General features: G+C 44.4%; 1 protein-coding gene across 1 annotated transcript in view; it reads left to right on the top strand.

The window, feature by feature from the left end:
* Window positions 1-26,136, top strand: part of PHLPP1 (PH domain and leucine rich repeat protein phosphatase 1) — a 206,556-nt gene extending 180,420 nt beyond the window's left edge. Inside the window, exons 12-17 of the mRNA XM_080685114.1 lie at window positions 2,942-3,104; window positions 8,628-8,758; window positions 14,330-14,434; window positions 18,025-18,219; window positions 21,166-21,394; window positions 24,005-26,136. Of these exons, the coding sequence (XP_080541240.1) occupies window positions 2,942-3,104; window positions 8,628-8,758; window positions 14,330-14,434; window positions 18,025-18,219; window positions 21,166-21,394; window positions 24,005-25,156 (1,975 nt within the window). The 3' untranslated portion in view covers window positions 25,157-26,136. The remainder of the gene's footprint in view (window positions 1-2,941; window positions 3,105-8,627; window positions 8,759-14,329; window positions 14,435-18,024; window positions 18,220-21,165; window positions 21,395-24,004) is intronic.
* The last annotated feature ends 632 nt before the right edge of the window (window positions 26,137-26,768 follow it).

The following is a 26,768-nucleotide window of genomic DNA, read 5'->3' as shown; positions in this document are numbered from 1 at the left end:
AAGAAGGCCACCGAGGGACGCTTTTCACTGTGCTCCTGAAAATCAAGTCACAGATGGAAAGGCGAAGCAGTCATTTCCCAGATGATGTAAAGCTTTTTTCTCCCTGATTCATCTTCACGGTTGTCTTTTATATAAGCCACGATCAGCACTCTCCTAAAGAGAAATGTGTCGGTTTTTCTAATATGAATATATCCACAGACCCAATCACTAGAACATTCTTATGGTTTTGAAATAAGATATGTTATTTAGCATATGTATTTTTTTCTTTAGCTTCTTTTTAACCAAATTAATTTTGGAAAACTTAACCTAATATGGTGGTTGTTAATTAGAACATCAATTAGCTACCAGTTTTTGTGTTTTTGCTTATGGTATAGGTAGCCGTGGTGGCTTGTGCAATAATAGAAATTGTGGGACATTACGAAGGATGTCTGGCCCTCAGAAGATTCCGTTTCTAATATTTTGGTATTGATTTCTGTTTTACGAGCAATGGCATTGTGTCTAGCTCTGCAGGAATCCACACGCCGAGCCTGCCCTGAGGGATTCACTCCCCATCCATGTCCACTTCATTGGCATTCATCCATCACACAAGTTGAGACTTAGAATACATACCCACACATCAAAGGAGCAAACACTAACTTCTCTGGTATTCTGCTAACTGCCACTGAGCCTGGGCCAAAGCAAAATACTGGCACAACCTCCCTCTGCTGCCCTCAGGATTACCTGTTTGCTTAAACCCTACTGAAGGAGGAAGGCCCAAATAGGCATGGGCTTAAAGTATTGCTCTGTGTTTTTTGTTTTGTTTTTTTGTAGAATATATTTCTTTCTGCAGTTTTTCCCTTCACGTGATGTTAATGATTCGATTTTTTTTTAAACTTCTGTCTACTGTGGAATGAGGAGATGATATTTTGGGACAAAAACATAGTAATTACATAAGATAATATATCTGAAAGGGCTCATTGTCCTATTTCAGATGGTGAATGTCCGAGCCCTGCCTGAGAAATGATTATCAAACTCAGATCCTGCGGGTGTTCCCCAGGGACCCATGTCAGTTGTAATCAGCCAAAGTACAGAGAATTTTTTATGCACTCCATCAAAACACACCTTGGTGTCATTTCTGTCTCCCTGGGGATTGTGATGTGGCACAGCAGCTGCCCTACAAGACAAGACTGGGACTTACCTGTCTCCTTGAGCCTCATGTCTCACACGAGGTCTGGCCTAGGGTAGACTACATGGATGGATGCTGAATTAAAGGACGTACTCCATGGTCAAGGTGTTCATGACCACCTTCTTTCCATATTAACTTCTGTAACTTCTCCTTTCTTGGGCCCGACTGCTAACTTTTGAGTCATTTTTTATGCCCCGTTACCCATTGATTTCTCCACGTTGCTTTTCAAAATATGATAGCATATTCAAATAATAGTCTTACAAATTCGGGCTAATGTAAATGGATTACTTCACAGTCTGCATCTGTAATATTGTTTGTAGCATATCCTAATACCAAGTTGGATATTGATGAGATTGAAAGATTGGGTTTCAATAGACAAAAACTTAGTTCTTATGTATCTTAGGCATGTATTTTTTTTTTCAAGATAAGCAGATAAGGTAACTTTTATATGTGAGAGATGACAGAAAGAAAAGTAATAATGGCTTTCTTGCTAAAATTTGTAAAGGTTTATTGTGACAAATAAAACCACAGCAAGCAGAGAAGATACCAATTGCTGTAAACTAAATGATTCACATTACAGATTTGAGTTCCACTCACTGGGAATCCTGAGCTTCTTGGAAACCAGCATCACAGTGGTAGAAAAAGGGAGGAATGGCTGAGTGTCAGATGGCCTGTGTATCATAGGACTGTGGAGGTAGAGGGGTTTTTCCTCCTCAAGATACACTAACTCAGAAATTTTCCTTTATTTGATTACTGTAACTATTGATTAATATTATTAAGATTAATTATAGATTAAGATTGGACAACAAAAGACATAGTTAAACAAAAGTGTTAGATTACATTAGGAAAATTATTAAGGTAACATCAGAGAGAGTCCTTCTTTGTGGGTGTTTGGGAGGAGTTGAGAGAAACTTCTTTGGGGCACAATTTAAGTTTGGGCCCTGCCAGCAAGTGGAGAGATGATGCAGATGACCTTTCAGCATCCCCCACACCCCACCCACTCCTCACCAGCATCTGTCCTCAAGGTGATGTCGGGAATTTGGTTTTAGGAGAAAACATACCTTCATAGGAGCTATAATCCTTTTTCCCTGCACCCCTTGAGTTTTCAGTGCCAATACAAAAGAAATCAGACTCTCCAACTAAGCTATTTGAAAGTACTGATATTGGATTAATGCTGACTTTTGACCTATTTGAGCAGGATTTTCATTAGCTTTTAGACTAAACCTGCATAGCAAGGTTGTTGTCAGGATAACTTAATTCACACAGTTTTCAGAGGAAAAGGATATCTGTTTTCCTTCTTGTTGCTAATTTAAAGAGTTCAAGTTAATAGTTTTTGTTTTGTAGTAGGAAAGGAGATGTTAAAATAATTTGATACTCAAAAAACAATAGTGAAAAAATAGTTTTACTTGTTAAAATGACTATTACAAGTGAATATTTATTTTTTTAAAATACGTTTTATTGATTTTTTACAGAGAGGAAGGGAGAGGGAGAGAGAGTTAGAAACATTGATTAGAGAGAAACATCGATCAGCTGCCTCCTGCACACCCCCTACTGGGGATGTGCCCACAACCGAGGTACATACCTTTGACCGAATCGAACCTGGGACCCTTCAGTCCTCAAGCCGATGCTTTATCCACTGAGCCAAATCAGTTAGGGCACAAGTGAATCTTTAAAGTCATAGTAAATTCCACCTTTGATTTTCATTATGTATTATTTTCTTTTTAACTTGCCCTATAATTATGACTTCCTATGCCGTGGGTTTTTTTCTTGTTTTAGTAAAATGGCGAAACTGGAGGAACTTGAGGAAGTCGATATCAGCGGGAACAAACTGAAAGCGATCCCAACAACCATCACGAACTGCCGGCGCATGCACACTGTGATCGCCCACTCCAACTGTATTGAGGTCTTTCCTGAAGTTATGCACCTCCCAGAAATCAAGGTGTGTGGTTTCAGCCCATCAATTGTGGTGTCCAAAGAGAGAATTTTGTCTCTCATTCACTTATTCGGGCATTTGCACCATTGACTTCCTCAGCATGGACACTCAGTTGTCTTTGCCCCATCCTTTCTAACCACTGAGCTAAACTATTGAGTCAGCAGAAGGAAAAAACAACCAGAAACCAAACCACTGAACTGGGATTGGGAAATTGTATTCCAGCCCTTACCAGCTGCATGACATGAGGCTAGCCACATAGCCACCGAATGTTTCCCATCTGCCTAATCTATTTTCCTACTTATTTCCAGGTTCAGAGACTGAATGGCGTATGATAGCAGTCTGAGAAACTTAATGGTGCCAGTGTGCTCCTCCCTACCAGCTCCCCTAATTAAGTAGTATTCACCACCACAGCACCCAACTCATAATCATTCCCTGTATAGGTCACCAAATATTCATTTCAATTTAATGAAATGGGATAGAACAGATACTCCCATTTGATAGGTTAGGAAACTGAGGTGCTGAAACAGGAAATGATCTATGTAAATGAAGGCAGTAATTGGTGTGATTCCTGAGTCAGGTAGACATAATGGGGTGAAATCTGTTCACTGGGATGAGTCATCTAACAGGTTTTTATTTGTGTGTGTGTATGTGTTTGTGTGTGTCGGGGGGTGGTGGGTGCAAAAGTAGGAATTCCTTATAGACATAAAATGTAGCTTTTCATTTGCATCTTGGCATTTCTGCTTATACTCAGTTTTATGCTTAATAAAAAATAACTCAGTGGCTATATACTTTGGAGCATATTCTAGTCTCCTAATAAGGAACAAAAGCTGTCCTACTTAGCCATTCCTCACTTTTCAGGCACTTTCCGATATAAACTTGATATCATAGACATTTGAAGATACTATAAATAGCATGCATAATTTTTTTTATGACAGTGGTTTTTATACATTTACCTGGTTGACGTGTGCCTTGTTTGACATCTTAGAAGTTTGGTGGCAGATTTAAGGACAGGAAGAGTGTAAACCTGGAGTGTGACCAGATGGAATAAATGTCATCAGAGAATCACCTTGACGACAGCATTGTGGGGAGAGGGTCAGAGGGAAGGAAACTGAAAGCAAAGCTAGGGAGGGTCATAGTCCTCTTGGGCAGTGGTCAGCAAACTCATTAGTCAACAGAGCGGCAAACGGCGGCTCGCGAGCTGAATGTGGCTCACGAGCCGCAGTTTGCCGACCACTGCTCTAGGGGAATGTGATGGACAGGATAAGGAAGGACTCAGAAGGGAATTGGCTGCAGTGAATTAAACACGTGATGACCAAATGGGCCTGGGCAGGGTAAATGTGTAAGCACCATCTCTAAGAAGGTCTGCTTTCCATGGCCAGTGATTATCTTTGTAAATAAACACTCTAGTGAACTCATTTTATAAATTGGTAATATAAGAATGAGCAATTTTACATTGACAGAACTCTGAAAGTTTAAAACCTTAGATCACATTATAAAACATTGCTAACCAAATTTATAAAATTTAGTAATGTTCTAAAATGCCTTTTTAGATTATGGGAATCTTTCCCATAATCCATGCTCTGACCTCTGAATTTATTTTTGTCAATCACGTATGTTGTAAGCTACCCACACCTGCCAGCCCTTAAGCTCAGGTTTCAAAATTACCCAATGGATTATATTTATACCATTTGTTGTCTTATCTGTATTGGCAGAATAAACCATTATTAACCAGTATTATAAATTTTTCATTAAAGTCCAGTTGACTACTCATGCAACCATTATTTATAATTGGAAAATAAAACAAAAAGGAGATGACCATATTTCTATTATGAATGTTTTGATTATGTGAGTTATTATACTTACACTGAAATTATTAAGGCTGTTAAAGGTATTGGGAGTGAAAATATGGAATAATTGAAATGTAATGAAATGGTACCTACATTTATGATCTTTTAAAGTTTTTTTATATTAATAACTAGAGGCCCAATGCACGAAATTTGTGCAAGGGGCTTGGCCCTCGTGGCCCTGGTGGCCCCCCTTGGTGGTCACCTTTGGCAGCCTCCCTTGGCGGCCCCCTTTGGTAGCCCCTCTTGGCTGCCCAGCTGCCTTGCGCCCCCACCTTCCATCCACTGGTTATTCCGTAAGGTCATACCACTGTCTGGTCTAATTATCATTTTGATAATTGGGGCCAGGGGACCTGAGGCCACACTCCCCGCCCTGGCGTCGAGGCCGGGGACCTGAGGCCACATCCCCCGCCCCAGCACCTGGCCAGGGGACCTGAGACCACACCCCCCACCTAGCAGGGCTTGACAGGGGTGGGACCAGTCGGGTCTGGGTCTCGCGCAATTTCAAGGAACGTGCAGTTGAGCAGGGACTTGACTCTGGGTCCCTTGGCGTGCCCCAGACTCTGACAGGAGGGAGAGTTTCATATACATTTTACTAATTTTCTGTCATCTCTGACACTTCTATTATAGAGAAAGGGAAAATAGCAATCTATATATATATAAAAGCCAAGTGAACAGAACGACGAATGACCGGAAAGACTGGTGGCTCTGATGCGCCAAAAGGTCTGATCAGGGGATTGGGGTGGCCCTTTCCCCTGGCTGACCCCAGCCGGATCGGGGGTGGGACTGGCCGGCCAACCTCCAATGTCCCCTCCCCCCTGCCGGCTTGGCCCTTTCGGCCCCCATCGGGGTGGGTTGGCCGGACGCCACCCATGCACGAATTCATGCACCAGGCCTCTAGTATTGAAATATTTCCTCTAGTTAGTTGCCTTCTAATGTGCACGAATTTCGTGCACCAGGCCACTAGATTAGGATAAACCTATAAGAAAAATATAGAATGCTAACACTGGTAGTGTTAAGGTGCTGAATTTAAGGGTAAGTTTTCTAAGCTTTTCTGTTTGTCCAACTTTTTGTAATGGGGTCATAAAGCTCTTGTAGTAAAAAGTAATTACTTAAGATTATAATATAACTTCATATCATTGCTGGAGTTTGGGAGCAAGAGTATGAAACAATTTGTGTGAAACATTGTATTATCAGTTAAGAACACATTTCTCCAAAAATATAGGTTCTCATTTTGCCTAGTCTATAGCTCTCCCCAATCCATTATAGATTTAAGTTCTTTAAGAATTTTTCCAAATAACGATGATTTTGTCCACTTTTGAGGATTCCGAAATTCTTGAATACAATTTGCTTTCAAACTGTCTTAAGGTTTTTAATAGGCTGTGGTACATTTACACCAGGGAATACTATGCAACAGTGAAAAAGAAGGATCTCTTACTCTTTGAGATAACATGGAGGGACATAAAGAGTATTATGCTAAGCAAAATAATCCCGTCAGAGAAAGACAAATACCATGATTTCACTTATATGTGTAATCTAATGAACAAAATAAACTGATGAACAAAATAGGTCTAAAGACAGAGAAGCATGGGACAGACTTTCAAATCTCAGAGAAAAGGCAGGTGTGGGTTGTGGCTGGGAAGAAATCAACCAAAGAACTCGTATGCATATATATGCATAACCCATGGACATAGACAAACAATAGTGTGGGGAAGGTTTGAGGTGGGGGCGGGCTAGAAGGATTCAATGGGGGGAAATGGTGTACATATGTAATACTTTCTAAAATAAAGATCTACATTATAAAAGACCAGGGGCCGTCAAGACCTAAACAATCAGAAGGATGACCGGTCACCAGGAAATGCATGGAGCACCTCTCAGTCCCTTCCCCATGGCCCACAGGCTCCTATCACAGCACGGTGGCGGGGGGGTGGGGGGGGGAGTGTGGGAGGGGCACACATGCGTATCAGGCCCAGAAGCGGCTGCTGGCAAGGCCCAGTGAGAGAGAGAGGCAAGGCCTGATCCGCAGCTGCTGCAGAGGCTGCAGATCAGGCCCAGAGATTGGCCTGGAGAGAGGCCCAGAGAGAGAGGCAGGACCTGATCCACAGCTGCCGTGGTGGCTGTGGATCAGGCCCAGGGATAGGCCCAGAGATGCTGACTGGCATAGAATCCGACCAATCAGAACCTAATCTAGGTGAACTGTGAAGGCATAACCTAAGGTGGGGGCTGAGGAGGGGTTTTAAGGGCAACAGCTAGTTGGAGTAAGGTGTAAGAAAGCGGCTCAATTTTTTAATGACCAGTTTGGCAGTATAGTGCATATGGCTGGCTTCCCCCCCCCCCACCCCCCGCCTCCATTTAAGCAATCCTATCCTATATAATCTGTCTATACTAGTAAAAGGATAATATGCTAATTAGACCAGGTTGACCAGCCATCTTCCAGACGTCCGACTTCCTTCTGGACAAAGCCATGGTGGTGGGGGCCAAGGCAGAGTCAGGCTGGCAGGGGAGGGCCGTTGGGGGCGAGATCAGGCCAGCAGGGGAGCAGTTAGGGAAGATCAGGCAGGCAGAGGTGATTAGGGGCAATCAGGCAGGCAGAATGGTTAGGGGCAATCAGGCAGGCAGGCAGGCAGGTGAGTGATTAGGAGCCAGCAATCCCAGATTGTGAGAGTGATGTCTGACAGCCGGTTTAGGCCCGATCCCTGTGGGCCTAAACCGGCAGTCGGACATCCCCCAAGGGGTCCCTGATTCGAGAGGGTGCAGGCTGGGCTGAGGGAACCACCTCCCGCTCTGTGCACGAATTTTTCGTGCACTGGGCCTCTAACTTAAAAATAAAATTTTAGTCAGGTGCCAGCTCAAGCCAGAGAACTGAATGCTTTCCACCTCATCCTGCTGAATTTGGGGTCCATATTCTCTTATCCAGAAAACTTACCAGTTACTCTCGTTCTGACCTGTGCATGCGAGCCTTCTGCCCTGATTCCCTGCTCCCGGAGCAGAAGCACAGCCCCTGGTGTTAGGGCTCACCTCATGTAAGCCTTCCACTGGTGGTGTGAGAAAGGAGGCATTATTCCAATTCACTAATAACACAGAATTTCTGCTCTAATCAATATGCTGACCCTTCTGCTTGCTTTCTAATGAGATTAGGTGGGAGTTGCAGCCTGGAGAGCAGGATCCATACTTAATTCCTGCCCTTTTCTATTGCATACAGTAGACAGGCCCATGTGCTAGTCTCTCTTTTACTGATATCTTACTTAGCTTCTTTTGAAGATCTCATTCTGAGTATTTGTTCCCTGCTTTTTCCTCATTTGCATGGTTTTTTGTTTGTTTTAAGAAGTTCCATTTTGATGTTGTAACTACCTCATGGCCACAACAGGTGCAGAGATTTTTGTCAGCAATAAGAAAAAGTATCCTGAGGATATTTCAGTTAACTCTTAATTTTTAAATGTACAGAAAACTTTGAAGGATAAAGATGGGGAGAAGAAAGAGCATGGATTTTTTTTTGCATTATTCAAAGACAGTAAAAATTTAAACTGCATTTAGCAAAACCTGTTTTCAACATCTATGGCAGAGTGGCAGCCAAACTTTTCTGCATTTGACCAGCAAGTGTAGCAAATGGTTAGGCTGATTCTGCTGGGAGACGTAGAAGCTCTGAACTGCCTGACCCTCTCCTTGTTTTCACTTATTTCTTCAGTGCGTGGACCTGAGCTGTAATGAGCTAAGTGAAGTTACTTTACCAGAAAACCTGCCTCCAAAATTGCAAGAACTAGACCTGACTGGAAACCCCCGGTTGGCTCTCGATCACAAAACCTTGGAACTGCTGAAGTAAGTGTTTCATGAAGCATTGACAACAGGCTTATAGCTGAGTAAGAACATCAGTCTGGCATCCACTCACATCCCAGTGGTATCTTCACTCGTTTGAAGTCATTTGAAAGTCTATAGTTCACCAAAATGGAGGACCAAAAAATTCTAATAGTTGGACACTCAAGTGTCCTTCCAGAAATTAAAAAAAATAAATAAACAAAAAGAAGCAAGAATATTGAATACAAAGAAGAAAATGGTAGATAAAGACAAAGGGGAGAGCAACAAATGACCAAGACATGAACTTCCATCTCAGTTACTGACAACATGGGTGATGTGTAGTGCAGATGTTTCAGTAGGATTTTGAGAGAGGAAGCATGTGGGAAAATTACCATTTAGATTATTTAAACAAAACTGGGAGTGTGGGATAATTAGGTCCTGTGATGTTCTATTTGGGTTTTGGGAAAGAGTTCATAGATACTGTCTCATTCTTAAAGTTGATGGAGAATCAAGGGTTCAAGCTCTCTATGTGAAATACTGAAAAGGTAACCTCATTAGAAAAGCTGTCTTTATAGGAATGTTACCTCAGAGCCCTAAATATCTATCAATAGAATTAAATGAATTATGCTCCACAGTTGAATATTATACAGCCATTAAAAATGATGTGACGTTATATTACTAATTTGAGAGGACTCCACAGTATAATGTTAAGTGAAAGGAAAGTTAAAGAAAAAGTTTGTATAATATAATTCCACTTTTTGTAAAAATAAATCTCTGCATTGGGTGATCATGTATGTGCTCAGGCACATCTAGAAAAATGCCTGAAAGGATAGGAAAAAAAAAGTTAAAATAGTGTTATTCTTGGGATAATAGGGTTATGGGTGGTCTTAATTTTCTTCTTTAAACTTTTCTGAATTTTTGGACTTTTTTGCTATGTATCTTAAAGTAACAGTCTTGGACAGTGACAGCTATCAGTCATTATGTATGCCTTATATTCTTAAACCCTGTTGTAATATCTATTGCTGAAAGTCATCCTCTGTTATCTTAGGAAAAAAGGGTAGAATTTTGAAAGTAGAATTGTGGTTCATTAATCTATCCTAACCTTTAGTGCAAACTAAAATTTGAAAAGCATTTAAGGTGATTCCTAGATGAATTGGCCTAATCAATGCCTGTTTATTGATATTTTAAGTCCTGAATGAGCACATTGATTTTAATATATAATTGAAGAATACTGCCTTAGTAGTGTCCTCAGGAAGCTACAGAGACCTGGACTCTCTCTACTGTTCATCGAACAGTATGGGAAGCCTTGGCCCAAATCCCTCAGTCTGTCCAGAACTTGGTTTTCTTCTCTCTAGGATGGGGAGGATGGCCAACATGCTTTCCAGGGTACTTCTCAGAATGAGAGTCCATATAATATGAAATTTTGTATTAAAAATAATTGCATCAAAATTTGCTAATAAATGCAACTAGATGTTTGGAGAAAAATAAAAGTTGAATTCTTATCTCATACTAAAATAGATTCCAGCTAAATTAAACCTTTAAAATAAAATAATTTTTTAAAGTAAGAAGAAATTATATGAATATATTCACAAGCCAGAAAAGGATTTTTTAGCCAAAAGGGGGGGGGGACCATAAGAAGAGAAATCTATAATATATGTAGATTGGATTTTATGTTTATGTTATGTATATCCTATATAATAAAAGTATAATATGCAAATTGACGAAAGGGCGGAATGACTAGTCGGCAAGGGGTGGGGCCAGCGAGCAGGTGGTGCCAGGCCAGCCAAGGCATGTGCCAGTGGGCAGAAAGAGAGAATGGCAATGGGGGGCAGCAATCAGCAGTGGTGGAGGGGCAATGGGGGGGGGGGCCAGCACCGTCCCCTGATCAGCCCGTTTGGTCACCTCCCGCAGGGGGGAGCCGGGCAGCAATGGCAAGGTGATGGGGGCGGTGCTGTCCCCTGATCGCCTGTCCAGTTGCCTCCCACAGAGGGAGGCTGGGTGGTGGCAGCGACAGGGTGATGGGGGCAGTGCCGTTCCCAATCAGCCGACCCAGTCGCCTCCCACAGAGGGAGGCCAGACTGTGGCTTAGGCCCGCTCCCCACAGGGAGCCATGAGTAGGACTTCCCCTGAGGACTCCCAAACTGTGAGAGGGCGCAGACCAGGCTGAGGGACCCCCCCCCATGCATAAATTTTCATGCACCGAGCCTCTAGTTTATATATAATACTATTTATGCATAAAAGGTTTAAATGTCTATTCCAAAAGCTATCAAGATTAAATCTAAAAGGAATGGCAAACTAAGAAGAAACACTGCCAAAAGTATGAAAATAAAAGCATTAATATTTAATAGAAAATGTTCTTATAAGTCAGTGAGAAAAGCACTCAAAACAAAATAAGTGAAGGACATTAACGTTTAACAAAAGAAATACAGATAGTTACATGAAAAGATCGTGTTCAACATTATTAGTACATCAAGGAAATGTTAAATATTTAAATAATAATGATTTTCTCCCTCTCTTTGGTGCTCCATTAGGACTATAAATGAATATAACTTTTCCTAAAATCTACTGGCCCTGTGTATCAAGCTTCTCAAAATATTTTCATACTGAGACCAAGGTTTTCTCTGGAAAAAATTTATTCTAACAAATAATCAGAAATATGTTTTGGGTACAGAATAGTCATCAAGATATTTCTAATTTTATTTGTGATCAATGTAAAATAATGAAAAATGTCCATGATTTAATCAGAACAAAAAGATGCAAAGCTATAGATAGATAGGTAGGAGTGTAGGTATGTAGGAGGTAGGTAGACAGACAGACAGACATGCTAGTATATATACACTATAGGCCCGGTGCACGAATTCATGCACGCGTGGGGTCCCTCAGCCTGACCAGCGATCGGGGCATCTTGCCCAGTTCCAATCGAGCCAATCTGGGGGAGGGACCACAGGAGGTTGACCAGCACAGGAGGCTGGCTGTGGAAGTGCACTGACCACCCAGCCGGCTGGGAGAGGGACCACAGGAGGTTGGCTGTGGGAGTGCACTGACCACCAGGGGGCAGCTCCTGCATTGAGCATCTGCCCCCTGGTGGTCAGTGTGCATCATAGCTACCAGCCTATCGTCAGGTCGTAATGGTCGCTTAGGCTTTTATATATATAGATGAAAGGAAACCTACTTGTTAAAGTTCTCTACAGTGAGCATGTCACTGGAGGGGCCTGAGCTACTATAGTGAAGCACATGTGTGCTCTAAGGTTTAAAAAGATTAAAATATGAGCCCAGCCCGTATGGCTCAGTGGTTGAGCGTCAACCTAAGAACCAGGAGGTTGCGGTTCGATTCCCAGTCAGGGCATATGCCAGGGTTGTGGGCTCAATCCCCGGTGGGGAGTGTGCAGGAGGCAACAGATCAATGATTCTCTCATCATTGATGTTTCTATTTTTCCCTCTTCCTTCCTCTCCAAAATAAATAAAAATATATTTTTAAAATATTCTAAACATGTAAGTTAAAGCAAAATAATATTCTCTTAAAAATACTAAATATATAACAATGAAATCATAATACTCTTAAGTAAAAACGTTACCTTCTCTAACAGCTAGAAGATGGTGGCCTTTTAGTAACTTGGGAGAGTCTCCATAACTAATGTATTACTTGCACTTTTAGAGGGTTGGCCTGTTTGTTCTACACGAGCCAGGGTGTGCCTCTGGTGACTCTCCTGTATGACTGCACTCCAGCTCCCAGTCTGTAATCTCATGCTCACTTAAAGATCTACGAGAGTCAACATTCAGGTCACTTCGGACAGCTGCTCAGCTAGGTGGAGAATGAGAAATCACTGCTTCTCCGGAAAGGATTATGGGGGAGTTTAAGGATTATGTATTCTTTAATAATCAGGCTAGGGAATGGAATTATTTCTTTGAAGGTTCTATGTTCTATCTGTAAAAAGTACAATGTCTTTAGAAATGACCCTTCAGTTTTCCTCTAAATTCAGAAGAGTAGCAGAGATGTAGTGAGAGCCCTTAGGCATACTTTAAGAGAGAACATTGCATCGCTTAGCATTGTACATGGATAAAACTTGGCACCAGGTCATGTGGAGAGCAAATAATGGTAGCCTGTCTTTTTTTAGTGCCCCTCTCTTACTGGGAAGATTGAAAACTTTGAAAAGAGGAGATACATATATTAGTATATATCCCTGCTGGAAAATGAGATATTAATTTGATTTTGGGATTTTCTATTGGCACCATCTGTGATTTTTATGTTTTCCAGCTTTCTAGAATAAAGGGACAAGTGAATGTCTGCTAGTAATTGAGAGTAGAAACTTTAACAAAATGTTTTTGAATTTCAAAGAAATTGCCACCAGCTATTTCTAGAATTAAAGTGAATACTATTCAATATTGATTTACTTCTTAGAGTTGAGTGGTTCTCAGGAGAGGTATTCAGTATTTATTTTATCTTAGAGATAATGAACGCCAACAGATAATTAAAAATTTTGGAGTCATGATAAGTGTTTAGGTGCTGTTGAAGTTAGGAGATTATGCATACTGTTTAAGTAATGGGGGGTGGGTAATTTACAAGTAGGAGGGATTTATTTTGCCATGTGGAAGCCAGCCTTTCAAAAACCTGCTTCACATCTGTGTGACTTCCTGTTTGGGGGCACTGACTGCTTTCAGTAGGCTGGTTATTAATAAACCCCACTTGAGAGTCTACCCTTTTAGTATTTCTATGTGGGTCCTATTGAACCAATTATGGCCCATGAGAGTGGAGGTGAGAGAACAGCTTATCTCCCATTTAAATATATGTAGTTAACATCTAACTTATTGAAATACTCCTCATTTACTTTGTAATTTTATTATATTAGTCTTAGTATGGATGACTGTGCTAGTGAGTAAAGAATTGGAAGCTTCAGGGGATAGCAAGTCCTCAGTAATCTTTGTGAAATATTTTAAGGCGTGATGTGAGCAGAAATTGGTATTGAGGATGAATGTTGCAGAATTCTCTCACATCATCCAAACACAATATAATTGTGACTTGGGTTTCCATCTTTTCAAATCTGGGTGTTCATGTTTAATTTCCTTTTCTCGCACCAAGGTTCAGAGCTGTCCTTTTTATTCTCAGGAGAGAGCAGCCATCTAGTGCAGTGTATGCAACAGTCTCTAATAATTGACATCCCAGTAGAATGCTGATAAAAACAAATTTTCATGCTCTGGATATTTAACCCTTTGTTTTTATTATGAATAGTAGCTAGTTCTTGTTGCTGATAAATATTTTAGACACTTTAGGCCCTGGCCAGGTAGCTCAGTTGCTTAGAGCACCTTTCCGACATGCCAAGATTGCAGACTTGATCCCCACTCAGGCCACATACAAGAGTCAACCAATGAATGCATACAGATTTGTGGAACAACAAATCTCTTTCTCTTGTTCTCTCACTCTCTCTAAAAAAAAATCAATAAATAAAATATTTAAAAATATATATTTCAGACACTTTAACCACAGTAAGAAATGGTAAGTACAGAGTACTTAGCAAGTGTTTTTCATTTCTCGGATAAAGGGAGCAACATGTACATGTTTGGTTTTATTGATTCCTGTCCCTCTGTTTCTCTTGTTAGTAATATCCGCTGTTTCAGGATTGATCAACCCTCTACAGGAGATGCATCTGGAGCCCCAGCTGTGTGGAGCCATGGCTATACCGAAGCTTCAGGAGTGAAAAACAAGTGAGTGGGTGAAGCTTAGGAATGAAATCCTCCTGCTCCCTTTCCTTCTTTCATGGGGTAGAAAGAAACCCAGTGCCATCACACACTTGCCTCACGTGAGGTTTCTCTGAACATGTTTCCCCAAAGTGAGGGCATCTCCTGACTTATTTAAACATTAAGCTAAACCCTACTCGGCATCACATACTTTCTCTTTGTGAGAAATGTTGCTGGGATACAGTGTAACTGACACATTATATCTGCCTCAGACTCCAGTGTTTAGAGAAGGCATAAGTATTGAAATGCATCCCTGCACGTTTTAAAAGCCCCTTTCTCTTTCTCTGAAGCCTGTTTGCCCAGCAAAATGGGTCGTGTTAAAGAAGTACCCTTGATTGTCCACATTTGACATCATTTATGTTATTGACCAGTGAGTGGTTCTGTTGAGCTATTTCTACCTTTGAAATGAGCTTGGCAAGAGTTTGATGTCTGTTTTCTACAATGTCAGCTTCTTGTCTTGCCACCAGGACGTGTCCGTCTGAATTTCTTTTTCTTCCTTATTCTCACCAACCTTCCTTGTCTTGTATGCAAATGTTGATTTTCCTGAGAATTATAATCTAGCTCTTCAGGCTTGCTTGCTTTTTGTTAAGAGGCGCTAATATAATAACTAGTACTGGAAAAGTAAGAATATAAATTAGAATAGTCACAATTTAATTAGCTAAGGTACAAGGACACAGCATATTGAGAGTAGGGGAAGAACAGAAGTTGGGGACGAGCCAATAATAGCTAACATTAGTAGTCAACCCTGGGTGCAATGATAATCAATCAGATGACAAATTTTAAAAAAAACTCTCCAACCAACGGTCCATTAAATCAGAATGTTTTAAAATCTCCCCGGGTGATCCTAATGTGTACCCAGGTTTGAGAACCATTGTATAGCTGAATACCTTCCGTGGAAAATAAAAGGTGGAATTGTGGTTATTGCTAACTGCTTTTCTTTGGGACGGAAAACAGAATCAGCTCAAGTTCTGGATCTGACACACGGTCCTTTCCTCTTTAAGAGTGTGATTTGGCATTGTGCTGGCAAAAGGAGAGGAGGCCCCACTTCAGCCCCCCTGTTCCATGTGCCCCCAGTGGTGCCTGGGTTCTGGCGCATTGTTTCTGTGTGCTTTGCACTGTATGTCATTGTGTTTGGGGAAGAGGGGAAGAAATTATACATTCTTTGGAGCACTCAGAGTTTCTTCTTAGAGATCTTTCTTTTTAGATTAAAAGACCTTACGTCTTGCTTGCAAACACAAGTATGTGAAACTGCTTTTGAATTCAACAAACACCAATGTGAAATCCAAGATTGGTTTTTAAAACATCTGTAGATATTAAAACGTATTATCCATTCATATATATTAATAAAGCAATGATCAGTTAATCTCCTTTTTACATAATCAATCCTTCCACAATTACTTTTTTGAAAAATTTTATGTTAAAGGATAGCGTAGGTGCAGAAACGTACAAAAGTGGTAAGTGTACAGCTCTAGGAATCATCCTAAAGTGAACCCACCTGCAAATCACCACCTCGACCAACAAATGGACCATCACCAGCACCTCAGAAGTCCCACATCACCCGGCCCTCTCTTAGTCCCTTCACCTTTTTACCTTTGGTTTTGCCAGTGGAAGCTTCTCGAGTGTTTTGTTTTAGACTTGTAGATAGAGGGTTATGTGAACAAGGAGCTTGCTGCTTGCTATCTTGAGGGGAGGCAAGAACTGTGGTTGTCTCTCCCTACTGGGTTACTGCCGATCCTCCGGAAAACCCAAGCTGGGAGCTTCAATCGGATAAGTTAGGTTCCTCCTCAAACTAAACAACAAATGGGAAACTTCAGCAGAAAAGAAAAATCATCACTGTACTTTCTTAAAAACATCATTTTTATTGCCCCCCCCCCTTTTGACTAGCAAGGAGAGCTTATAGAGGGAAGACAGAATTAGAAGACAAGTATATATATTATTAAGTTTCACTCTGCCTCTAATTGCCGTATAACGTGGGATGACATACTCTTCTGAGTAAATGGAGGCAGGAGTTGGACAGTGCTGAGATAAGAGCCGGGCTACAGGCTTTGCATCTGGGCTCTGTGCTTATTTGCTGTATGACCTTGGGCAGTTAACCAACCTCCTTTTGGCCTAATTTCCTCACCTGTAAAATGGCACTGAAAATACTGCCTATGCTCATATGGTTGATGTCAGGATGGCCTGAGTTACACAGTGAAGGACTCAGAATTTGAGACCATTCATATCCTATCTAATAAAAGAGTAATATGCAAATTGACCATCACTCCAAGACACAAGATGGCCACCCCCATGTGGTCAAAGATGGCTGCCCCCATGTGGACACAAGATGGCCACCACAAGATGGCCTGCAGGGGAGGGCAGTTGTGGGAAGTTAGGGGTGACCAGGCCAGCAGAGGAGGGCAGTTGGGGGGTGGGGGAACCAGGCTTGCAGGGGAGGGCAGTTGGGGGGACCAGGCCTGCAGGGGAGGGCAGTTGGGGGGACCAGGCCTGCAGGGGAGAGCAGTTGGGGGGGACCAGGCCTGCAGGGGAGGGCAGTTGTGGACAATCAGGCAAGCAGGGAGGGCAGTTAGGGGTGACTGGGCCAGCAGAGGAGGGCAGTTGGGAGAGACCAAGTCAGCAGGGGAGGGCAGTTGGGGAGGACCAGGACTTCAGGGGAGGGCAGTTGGGAGGGACCAGGCCTGCAGGGGAGGACAGTTGAGGGGGGACCCAGGCCAGCAGGGGAGGGCAGTTAGGGGTGACCGGACCAGCAGGGGAGGGCAGTTGGGGGTGACCAAGCCTACAGGGAGGACAGTTAGGGGCAACCAGACTGGCAGGGGAGGGCAGTTAGGGGTGACCAGGCCTACAGGGAGGACAGTTAGGGGCAACCAGACTGGCAGGGGAGGGCAGTTAGGGGTGACCAGGCCGGGAGGGGAGGGCAGTTAGGGCCAATTGGGCTAGCCAGGGAGCAGTTAGGCGTCGATCAGGCTGGCAGGGGAGTGGTTAGGGGGTGATCAGGCTGGCAGGCAGAAGCGGTTAGGGGCAATCAGGCAGAGGCAGGCAAGCGGTTGGGAGCCAACAGTCCTGGATTGTGAGATTGGAGAGGGTACAGGATGGGCTGAGGAACACCCCCTTCCCATGCACGAATTTCGTCCACCGGACCTCTAGTATTTTAATATACTTTTCCTATATTCATATTTCTCCAGTGTTTTGTTATTACTCCATTTTTACCCCATGTGGAATTTCTCTTAATAACTTTATGTGAATGAATATGGTCATATGGATTTGTAATCATGTTATTTCCCGTGTCTCTTATTCTCTTTTCACTGCCATTTAAAATAATTCATCAGGAGATAAGGGTCCAGGGAGCCATGTGTGAAGCATGAGCATCTATCAATCATTCTTCTTTGCTTACAGACATTAGTTGATAAAAATTAGCTGAGGTTCGTTGACCTATTCTTATTCTGTCTTGAGTCATGAAGAAAGAGACAAGACTGGGATAGACAAGTCTGCTTGTTATAGAGTCAGGTTGGGCATGGAGAAGGAAAGATTGGACTTAGCACAAAAGCATTCTTGCCTTGCAGGTTGTGTGTGGCAGCCCTGTCAGTGAATAACTTCTGTGACAACCGGGAGGCCCTGTATGGTGTATTTGATGGAGACCGGAATGTGGAGGTGCCCTACCTTCTCCAATGTACTATGAGTGACATTTTGGCGGAAGAGCTACAGAAAACAAAAAATGAAGAAGAGTACATGGTCAATACATTTGTTGTCATGCAAAGGTAAAATTAAGAGTCTCTACTGTGTGTTTTCTTGTTCTTTGAGTGTTTAGCCCAGCCTTGGGCAAACTACGGCCCGCAGGCCGGATCCGGCTGTTCTATCCGGTTCTCTTGCTCTCCCCCTCTACTCCTTTACTTTGAATTTATATTAGTTCACACAAACACTCCATCCATGCTTTTGTTCCGGCCCTCCGGTCCAGTTTAAGAACCCATTGTGGCCCTCGAGTCAAAAAGTTTGCCCACCCCTGGTTTAGCCTCTGGTTAGAAAAATAGATGCCCAGTAATCTCAAAGCACTGTTGTTGAATGTGGGAGTACAAATGCATTCAGGTGCCCAGCCAGTGTTTCTCAGTGATTGAGCATTGACCTATAAACCAGGAGGTCATGGTGTGATTCCTGGTCAGGGCACATGCCTGGGTTGCAGGCTCAATCCTCTGTGGGGGCGTGCAGGAGGCAGCCAATCAATGATTCTCTCTCATCATTGATATTTCTCTCTCTCCCTCTCCCTTCCTCTCTGAAATCAATAAAAATATATATTTAAAAAGATGCATTCAGGCAATTTGGTTTTGCCCAAGCATCAGGAATGGACTGTGCTTCCCCTGAGACATACGGATATTTCAACAACTTTGTAAGAGGCCACATCAATGACAGGAATTTAGTTTCTCTTAGAATGACCTCACAGGCATGTCATGATTCCAGGGTTTCACACTTGCTTACAACACATTTCCCACTTCCCCCAAGTCACTCGAACTCCGGAGGCTCCTTAGCCCTTTTGGTGTGTGGACTTCTCTTTGAAAGGGACTGTTCCTGTCTCAGATTGTTCACCTTTATGAAATACTATGACTGGTTCGAGACAGTGCAGTCCTTTGTAAAGAAGATGGTCGAAATTTAGGCCGGAAATTAAATCATTCTTCATATGTTGTTTTTCCCCCTTATTAAATGTTTAAGTCAGTGTTACTAGCAGAATCCTAGTCCGGAGCTTATGGACACCATAGAAATTTTAGAATAATTGTAACTCTTAGGATTGAATGGTATAAGCATTCTCTCATTCAAAGGATTGCTCATTCTCTACTGGCTTTTGTACATTGTAAAGACATTGCCTATCTATTAATATTGCACTCAAACATTTGCCTATGTGGGACCAGGAAGTGAAGAGTGCTCTAAAGGTCATGGGAACAATGACTATTTTTTCTCTCCCTTGATAATCTGCCAGAGGGTAGATTTGAAATAGGGGTAGAAAAGGCATCTTCTGCTAAGGAATAGTGGAGAAGGCTTTAAAGTTTCCATCAGTCCTGAATAATTGGTTCCTCTTGACGAACTCAGCAGAGGCAGCCCAGGGAGGCTCTTTGCTGCTAGACTCACCTCTGTCACTCACATGGCAGTGGGCATGTACAGTTAAATTCTGCTCATAGTTAATATCAATGAGTCTTTCTCTGTACTAGTTATTATTCCAAATACCTTAGTGCCATAAGTTGTACCCAGGGGATAGGTAGTATTACTGTTGTTATTTTACTGGTTGAAACTTAGAGGAAGAGTGGTGAAGTGCATTGCTCTAAAAGCTAGTAGAGGGTGCAGCCAGAATTCAGCCTCGGGCAGTAAGACTCTGGAAAATGTTCTGACTACCAGGGACATATATCTACTTTTCTGTTTTCACCCCAGCTTGTTCTAGCAAAAAAGCAAATAGATAACATGTACGCACATGCACACCAACCTCCCCCCCCCCCACACACACACACACACACCGTTCGCACACCCCCAAGAGTCTGCTTGTTATAGACCCTCCAGCACTGAATAAGAATTAAAAATGTAAGAACCTTGAACTTGGGTTACCAGCTGTACTTCCCACAGATGCCACCCTATTTCTGGCCTTGCTCAAATCAATCATGTGCCTTTGAAAGTAAGAAAGGAGTGCTACATTGGCAGGGCCTAGTGCCAAATCCGCCATGGATATTCAGGAGTTAGGATTTGAGATCCAAACCACTGGCCCATCTTTAGGGTCATTTGTAGGCCTCTTATTTTCCATGTTTGTTAATAGGATATGGGATGTGTGACCTTTTCGATTCTTGGGAGAATTGTATGTTCTTTTTGTGTAACATGCTAGTGCATGCTTGAAGGCAGCCCTGGCTTCCATGGCTAGTGTTGCCACTTGCTAACCTAGAGGAGACAGGAGTTGGCAGTACCTGAGGATCTGCCCTTGTAAACAGGCATCTGTTTGTATTCATCTCGTGCTCCTGCACACACAGCATCATTGTGGTTGGCACCACCATCTATGGGGCTCAAAACAGGAGTTCAAGCCCCCTTGATGGTTGGGACTTGATGCTTTGCGTAAGTCAGTGGATTGATGGTCAAGAATAAAAGCGCTGTGGCGCTTAATTACTAGAATGTCCTTTCTGTGAATGTTCTAGAATTGACATTACTGATCCAGCAAGTCTACACCATCTAGAGCAAGAACATGGACGGCCCAGTATGTCAGAGCTCCTCCAAGTAAACATCCGTATTGCAGGGGGAGAGGGTGGTCAGGTGCTTTTGAGGTTTGTGCGTCAGTGGGTGGGGTGTTTGCACCTGCTCCTATTGAAGTGGTCCCTGCAGAGTTCCCCTCCTGGGAGCAGAGGGGGTTTGGAGAGGGGTAGGAGGGCTTTCAGTGGTCACTGGTTGCTGTCTCTGGAGTGTGCTGACGGGGTAGCAGACTGGGCACAGCCGCACAAGGGCCCTTTTCTTGCACATCAGCTCTGGAGCTTTAGTGCAAAGGGACACTTTGCCCAGTTGTGAGCAGACCCCTCTGTGTGGGTGTGTCTGCCGATTCCATGGGCTCTTTTCCTCTGAGGAGTTGAGTGGCACCTGCTTTGGTGAGAGGCTGACTCCAGGTTCTGTTTCCTCCTTGCCCTGTTGAATTAGCAAAACTGACAAATACAGGCTGTGTTGGGTTTTTATGCCCTCTCTGTGGATTCCAGGAAACTTGGGACTGCTGGCCAGAAACTTGGAGGTGCTGCTGTCCTTTGTCACATCAAGCATGACCCTGTGGACCCAGGAGGATCCTTCACCTTGACCTCTGCCAATGTGGGCAAGTGCCAGACGGTCCTCTGTCGGAACGGGAAGCCACTGCCTCTGTCCAGGTCGTATGTCATGAGCTGTGAGGAAGAGCTGAGGAGAATTAAGCAGCACAAGGCCATTATCACGGAGGTGAGGAGAGAGCCACTTTCCTCGGGGGGTGGGAGGACAGGACCAGCCAGGGAGCATCTCCCTTCAAAGAATGTTCTTTCAAGTTGGTTTAGAATTAAAATCCCAAACCCCTGGTGTCATATAGCAAGTTCTTTTGTAGGATAGGTGTGAAGACTTTATACTGTATAGAATAATAAACCGCTTATTGATGGCCTCTCTGTGTCGGACTGTGGCAGGTGCTCCGTGGCGCTGCCCCATCTGGCCCTCATGGGAGATACTGGTTTGCTTGGTGGTGAGGGCTCTACCCCTGAGATCACACTGTTGGTATCCCTTCCTCGCTTTGGGGCTGGTGGCTGTGACCTTCAAACCTTCATCAAAGCCTCAGTTTCCTCATCTGTAAAGTGGAAGAGTAGTGTATCTGTCCTGTAGGCTACTGTATCTGTGGAAATGAACTCTCTGGTACTTTGGGTCATACCTCCTGTTGCATCTGAGTAAGGCAGTGAGTGATTTACAGCCAGGGGCCATTTTTCCCCAATGGGACATTTCGCAATGCCTGGACACATTTTTGTTGTCACAACTGGGTCAGTGCTTAGGGCATGTAGAGGCAGGGATGCTGCTAAATATTCCACAGTGTACAGGGCAGCGCTGCAACAAAGAATTGCTTGGCCCAACATGTCAGTCGTGCCCCTGTTGAGAAAGGTTGACATAAGTCAGTCTGCATTATAGCAAGGTTTGTTACAGCACAACTTCCACCTGGGCACTAGCAGCCCAACTCCACTCACCCACTCACCATAACAATATTATCACCTGGTGGGCGCTGACATATGACAGGGGATATAGAAGTGACCCTGCAGACACACATCTGCTGCAGGAGGTGTCCAGTCTGTATTGTGGAAAAAACCCACAGGCCTTGTGTAACCAGGTAGACAGTTCAGTAGAGATGAGTCTGTTGTGTCCGGACAGGCTCTGATAAGGACCATGAGGAAGATAGGAAAGAGTTGGGATCCACTGTGAGACTCTAGAAATGAGTCTGTGGGTTGGTTTTAGTTCCCTGTCTGCCTGTCTGGGAGCAGAGAGGATTAAAGTAGATCATAGACACTCTCTCAGGGAGCAGACAGTCTAAGATGGGACAGATGTAATTGAATTAAACACTCAACATTACACCATGCAAAGATGAACAGTTTCTGCTGCATAAATGCCTCACAGTTTGTGCTTCAGAACTTTTCTCCTATTTTCCCTGCCTCTTCTCTTCACTTTTTAAAAAATATATTTTTTTATTGTTGATAGTATTACATATGTCTCCCATTTTCCCACCCTTCTCCTCCCAGCCCCTACTCACCCTCCATCCCCCAGGTCTTCACCACCCTATTTCCTACTCACTTTTGTCTGCATTGCTGGTTTTGTTACTTCTCCACTTTGAGGCACACTCCCCAAACACACACATGTGCACCTGTGCGCACATAGACACAAGACCATTGGTTCTGATGGGATCAAGAGCTAAAGGATTGGGCAGAACAGCAAGGGTAATTTCTGGCCAATTCCACACTTCATGGAGCAAAGAATTCCATCAGTAGAGTCAAGGGAGCTGAAAATTATGCTTGAAGCCCCATTTTGGTAATTTTCCTTCTAAGAACTCTGCCTGCTCGTGAGAGTATCATGGTGGGATTGTGTGTGGAGTCGCAGAGGGCACCCCTAGAACACTAATCAAACACCTCACAAAATCCCACACAAGGGAAGGAGGTAGGGTTGGGAAGGAAACACCACTCTCTGGAAGAAATAGCAGCTTTAGGGGACCATCCCTGTTACCTCATCCTAGACACATACTGCTGAAAGTTGTATTTGTCATCATGAAGCTTTCCTGGCAAAGTTGTTAAAAATAGGGTCACAGAGAGGCACGTTATGGACCTGAGACCCTCGAACTTTAATAAAGAACTAAGTGGTACACAGGGTCACCCCGTCCTCCCCTCTAGTTTCAGAGTAAAGGTCTTTAACCGGCAAATGGTCTGAAACTTTGACTCATTATTTAAATGGCACGAACCCAACTGATCCGAAGCTGAGGGACTTTGTCTTCTCCCTTTGCCATAAGCAAAGCCAGTGATGGGAACTGTCCCTTCTCCCTCAGAATCTGCCTCTCCAGCGTGGGCATTCTGACCTAGTGAGTCACACCGAGATTCTCCCCACCCAATTATTTTTTACCTTCTTAAGTGTAAAGCAGTGTCTCCTGGGGCCCTATGATTGCTGGACTGATGGTGAGGAATGTAAGGCATGGGGCATTGTTTTGACCAGACCTGCCTGTGTCTGCTCAGGACTGGCTTGTTTCAGAAAGCCCTTTCCTGTGGCTACAGAAGCATCCCCAAGGTGCTGTGAGAGGTGCTGTGACAGGCTAGATCGCGGTTTGCTAGAATCCAGTGTGAACATGGTCCCTCTTGTCCCTCCTGTTTCTGCCCTGCCTAGGCCACTGCCCTGGTTTCTGATGAGAGATGGATACTGGCCACTCATCAGAGAGAGAGAGCAGTCCTTCCCTTGGGTACACACAGCATGCTCTCTGGGGCCTTCAGGCAGGAGGCCCAGGGAAGTTGCCACGTGGGTGGGCTCCGTGTTAACGTCTGCTTGGAAACCCCCTTCTTCCAGGATGGCAAGGTGAACGGAGTGACGGAGTCCACGCGCATCCTGGGCTACACCTTCCTCCACCCCAGCGTGGTGCCGCGCCCCCATGTGCAGTCCGTGGCCCTGACGCCCCAGGACGAGTTCTTCATCCTGGGCAGCAAGGGGCTGTGGGACAGCCTGTCCATAGAGGAGGCCGTGGGGGCCGTGCGCAATGTGCCCGATGCCCTGGCTGCCGCCAAGAAGCTCTGCACCCTGGCCCAGAGCTACGGCTGCCGGGACAGCCTCAGCGCCGTGGTGGTGCAGCTCAGCGTCACCGAGGACAGCTTCTGCTGCTGCGACCTGGGTGCGGGCGGGGCCGGCCCGCCGCCCAGCCCGGGCATCTTCCCGCCCTCGGTCAGCATGGTGATCAAGGACCGGCCGTCGGACGGGCTGGGCGTGCCATCGTCCAGCAGCGGTATGGCCTCCGAGATCAGCAGTGAGCTGTCCACCTCCGAGATGAGCAGCGAGGTGGGCTCCACGGCCTCGGACGAGCCCCCGCCCGGGGCCCTGAGCGAGAGCGGCCCCGCCTACCCCGGCGAGCAGCGCTGCCTGCTGCACCCCGCCTGCCTGTCCAGCGCCTTCCAGCGCCAGCTGTCCAGCGCCACCTTCTCCAGCGCCTTCTCTGACAACGGCTTGGACAGCGACGATGAAGAACCCATCGAAGGCGTCTTCAGCAACGGCAGCCGGGTGGAGGTGGAGGTGGACATCCACTGCGGTCGTGCCAAGGACAGGGAAAAGCAGCAGCATCTGCTGCACGTGCCGGCCGAGGCCAGCGACGAGGGCATCGTCATCAGCGCCAACGAGGACGAGCCTGGGCTGCCCAGGAAGGTGGACTTCGCCAGCGTGGGGACCATCGGGCGCCGGAGGGCTAACGGCTCCGTGGCGCCCCAAGAAAGGAGCCACAATGTGATAGAGGTGGCCACGGAAGCGCCTCTCCGCAAGCATGGAGGCTACTTTGCGGCCCCGGCCCAGCCAGATCCCGAGGATCAGTTTATCATACCGCCCGAGCTAGAGGAGGAGGTCAAGGAGATCATGAAGCACCACCAGCAGCAGCAGCCGCCCGTGCAGCTCCCCCTGCAGCCTCCGCGGCAGTGCCCGGCCGACCCGCTGCCGGACTACTGCGACACACCGCTATGACCCGCAGGCGCCACTTAACAAACTAACCAAGAAAGACGGAGTTGCAAGAGTCTCCCAGGCTCGCATTAAACCAGGGGTTTACTCCACACCCTTCTCCCAGACTCTCTCCCAACCTGTCTTTGCAGCTAGTCTGTAGGTTCCTCCTGTTGGTGATTTTTAAAATAATTACCACTTTTCTTCTAGTGATGCTTTACCAATATGATTTAAATTTGTTAACTTCTTTTCCTAACATATCAGATGTGTAAAAACAAAGAACAAAAGGTTTAATATATTACAGAGAAACAGTTAATGATAATGTAATATTTTTTAAAATGGCTTTGTATTGTTTTGTTTGTTTGGAAGGCAGGGCAGGTTGCCAGTGCTCAATGATTTAATAATATTGTAATTCTGGGGGGAAAGGCTTTTTTTTTTTTGTCTTGAAAATGATAGACATTTGTAGAATATGGAGACTAACTCCTAGGAGTTGCTTTACTCTGTCAGGTGACTTTAGTCACTGGGATTCACTAATTTTCTCTGAGAGAACAGTTGATTGAGAAATTTCTATTGTAAATAGCTCCGTGTTGTATAGTGATGCTTCAGATGTTTTGTAGTTTTGGCATAAAGACACAGTCTAAACAAATGACTTTTCCCTCCCTCCCCTTCTGAGGAGCCTTCCCGCCCTCACCCACCTCCTAACCCACACTAGTTCATTCAATGATGAGGCTGAGCAACGAAGAGCATTTCCATTCAAATAAGGTGCCTCTTAGGCCACTGGAAAAGAACTGCACCCAAGGGTCCTCTGAGCCCTTTCCCGTCCTCTCCTGCCTACCCAGCCTCTTGACTTTTGCAGACACTTTCTAATTGTGTTCCTTTCTGCTGCCACAATCAGCATGATTGTAGAGTCCAGTTAGACCATTTACATACCAACAGTTACATTAAAGCCGAATGCACAGATGAACATGTCATAATTTTTGTTAAAATAAATGCAAAATTTACAAGTATTGCACTCATCTGCTTTTGTCTCAGCAGCCAGATGTGTCTTGCAGACAGTCATAATAGCTTGGATTTGGAGTTACCAGATATTTCTGCCTTTGGGGTTTTGTTTGTTTGTTTTTTTGGAAGGGAAAAACACCCAACGGGACATGGACCTTGTGACTAATAGAAATAATTGATCTTGCAGCCCTTCTATTTGTTGTTATTATGAAGGCTAGGTGTTATAAAGGAAGTAGATCGAGGTTGCATAGAGGAGATCCCTGGAAAACTTCTCCCACAAAGCCACAACCATTTTCGATTCTTTGAGGGGCTCTTAAGCATGAGAACAGGTTAACATACCTTTATTTGAATAGTGAAAATCAGAAGCTGGTAGGCTCACTCTCCAGCACTAGGACAAATCACCTCAGTGCAGTGGAGCCCAAAGGGAAATCCAGTATTCCTAGCTGACCACTGGCCCCATTTACAGACTGTAGCCCCCGACCCTGCACCTTGTGGACCTCGTGTTGGAAATACTGTTGGTCTTCTCTGTCTCACATGAACCAGCTTCCCAGAGGACTGTCTCCTCTTTCCTTCTTCAGGTCTGCCCTTAAGTGGAACCTGGATAGTTTAGTAACAGGACAATTAGTATTTCTCAACTTGT

Source organism: Plecotus auritus (assembly GCF_963455305.1).
Source record: "Plecotus auritus genome assembly, chromosome: 8".
Classification (NCBI taxonomy): domain Eukaryota; kingdom Metazoa; phylum Chordata; class Mammalia; order Chiroptera; family Vespertilionidae; genus Plecotus; species Plecotus auritus.
The sequence above is the reverse complement of the archived record's forward strand: the minus strand, read 5'-3'. Positions and strand labels throughout refer to the sequence as shown.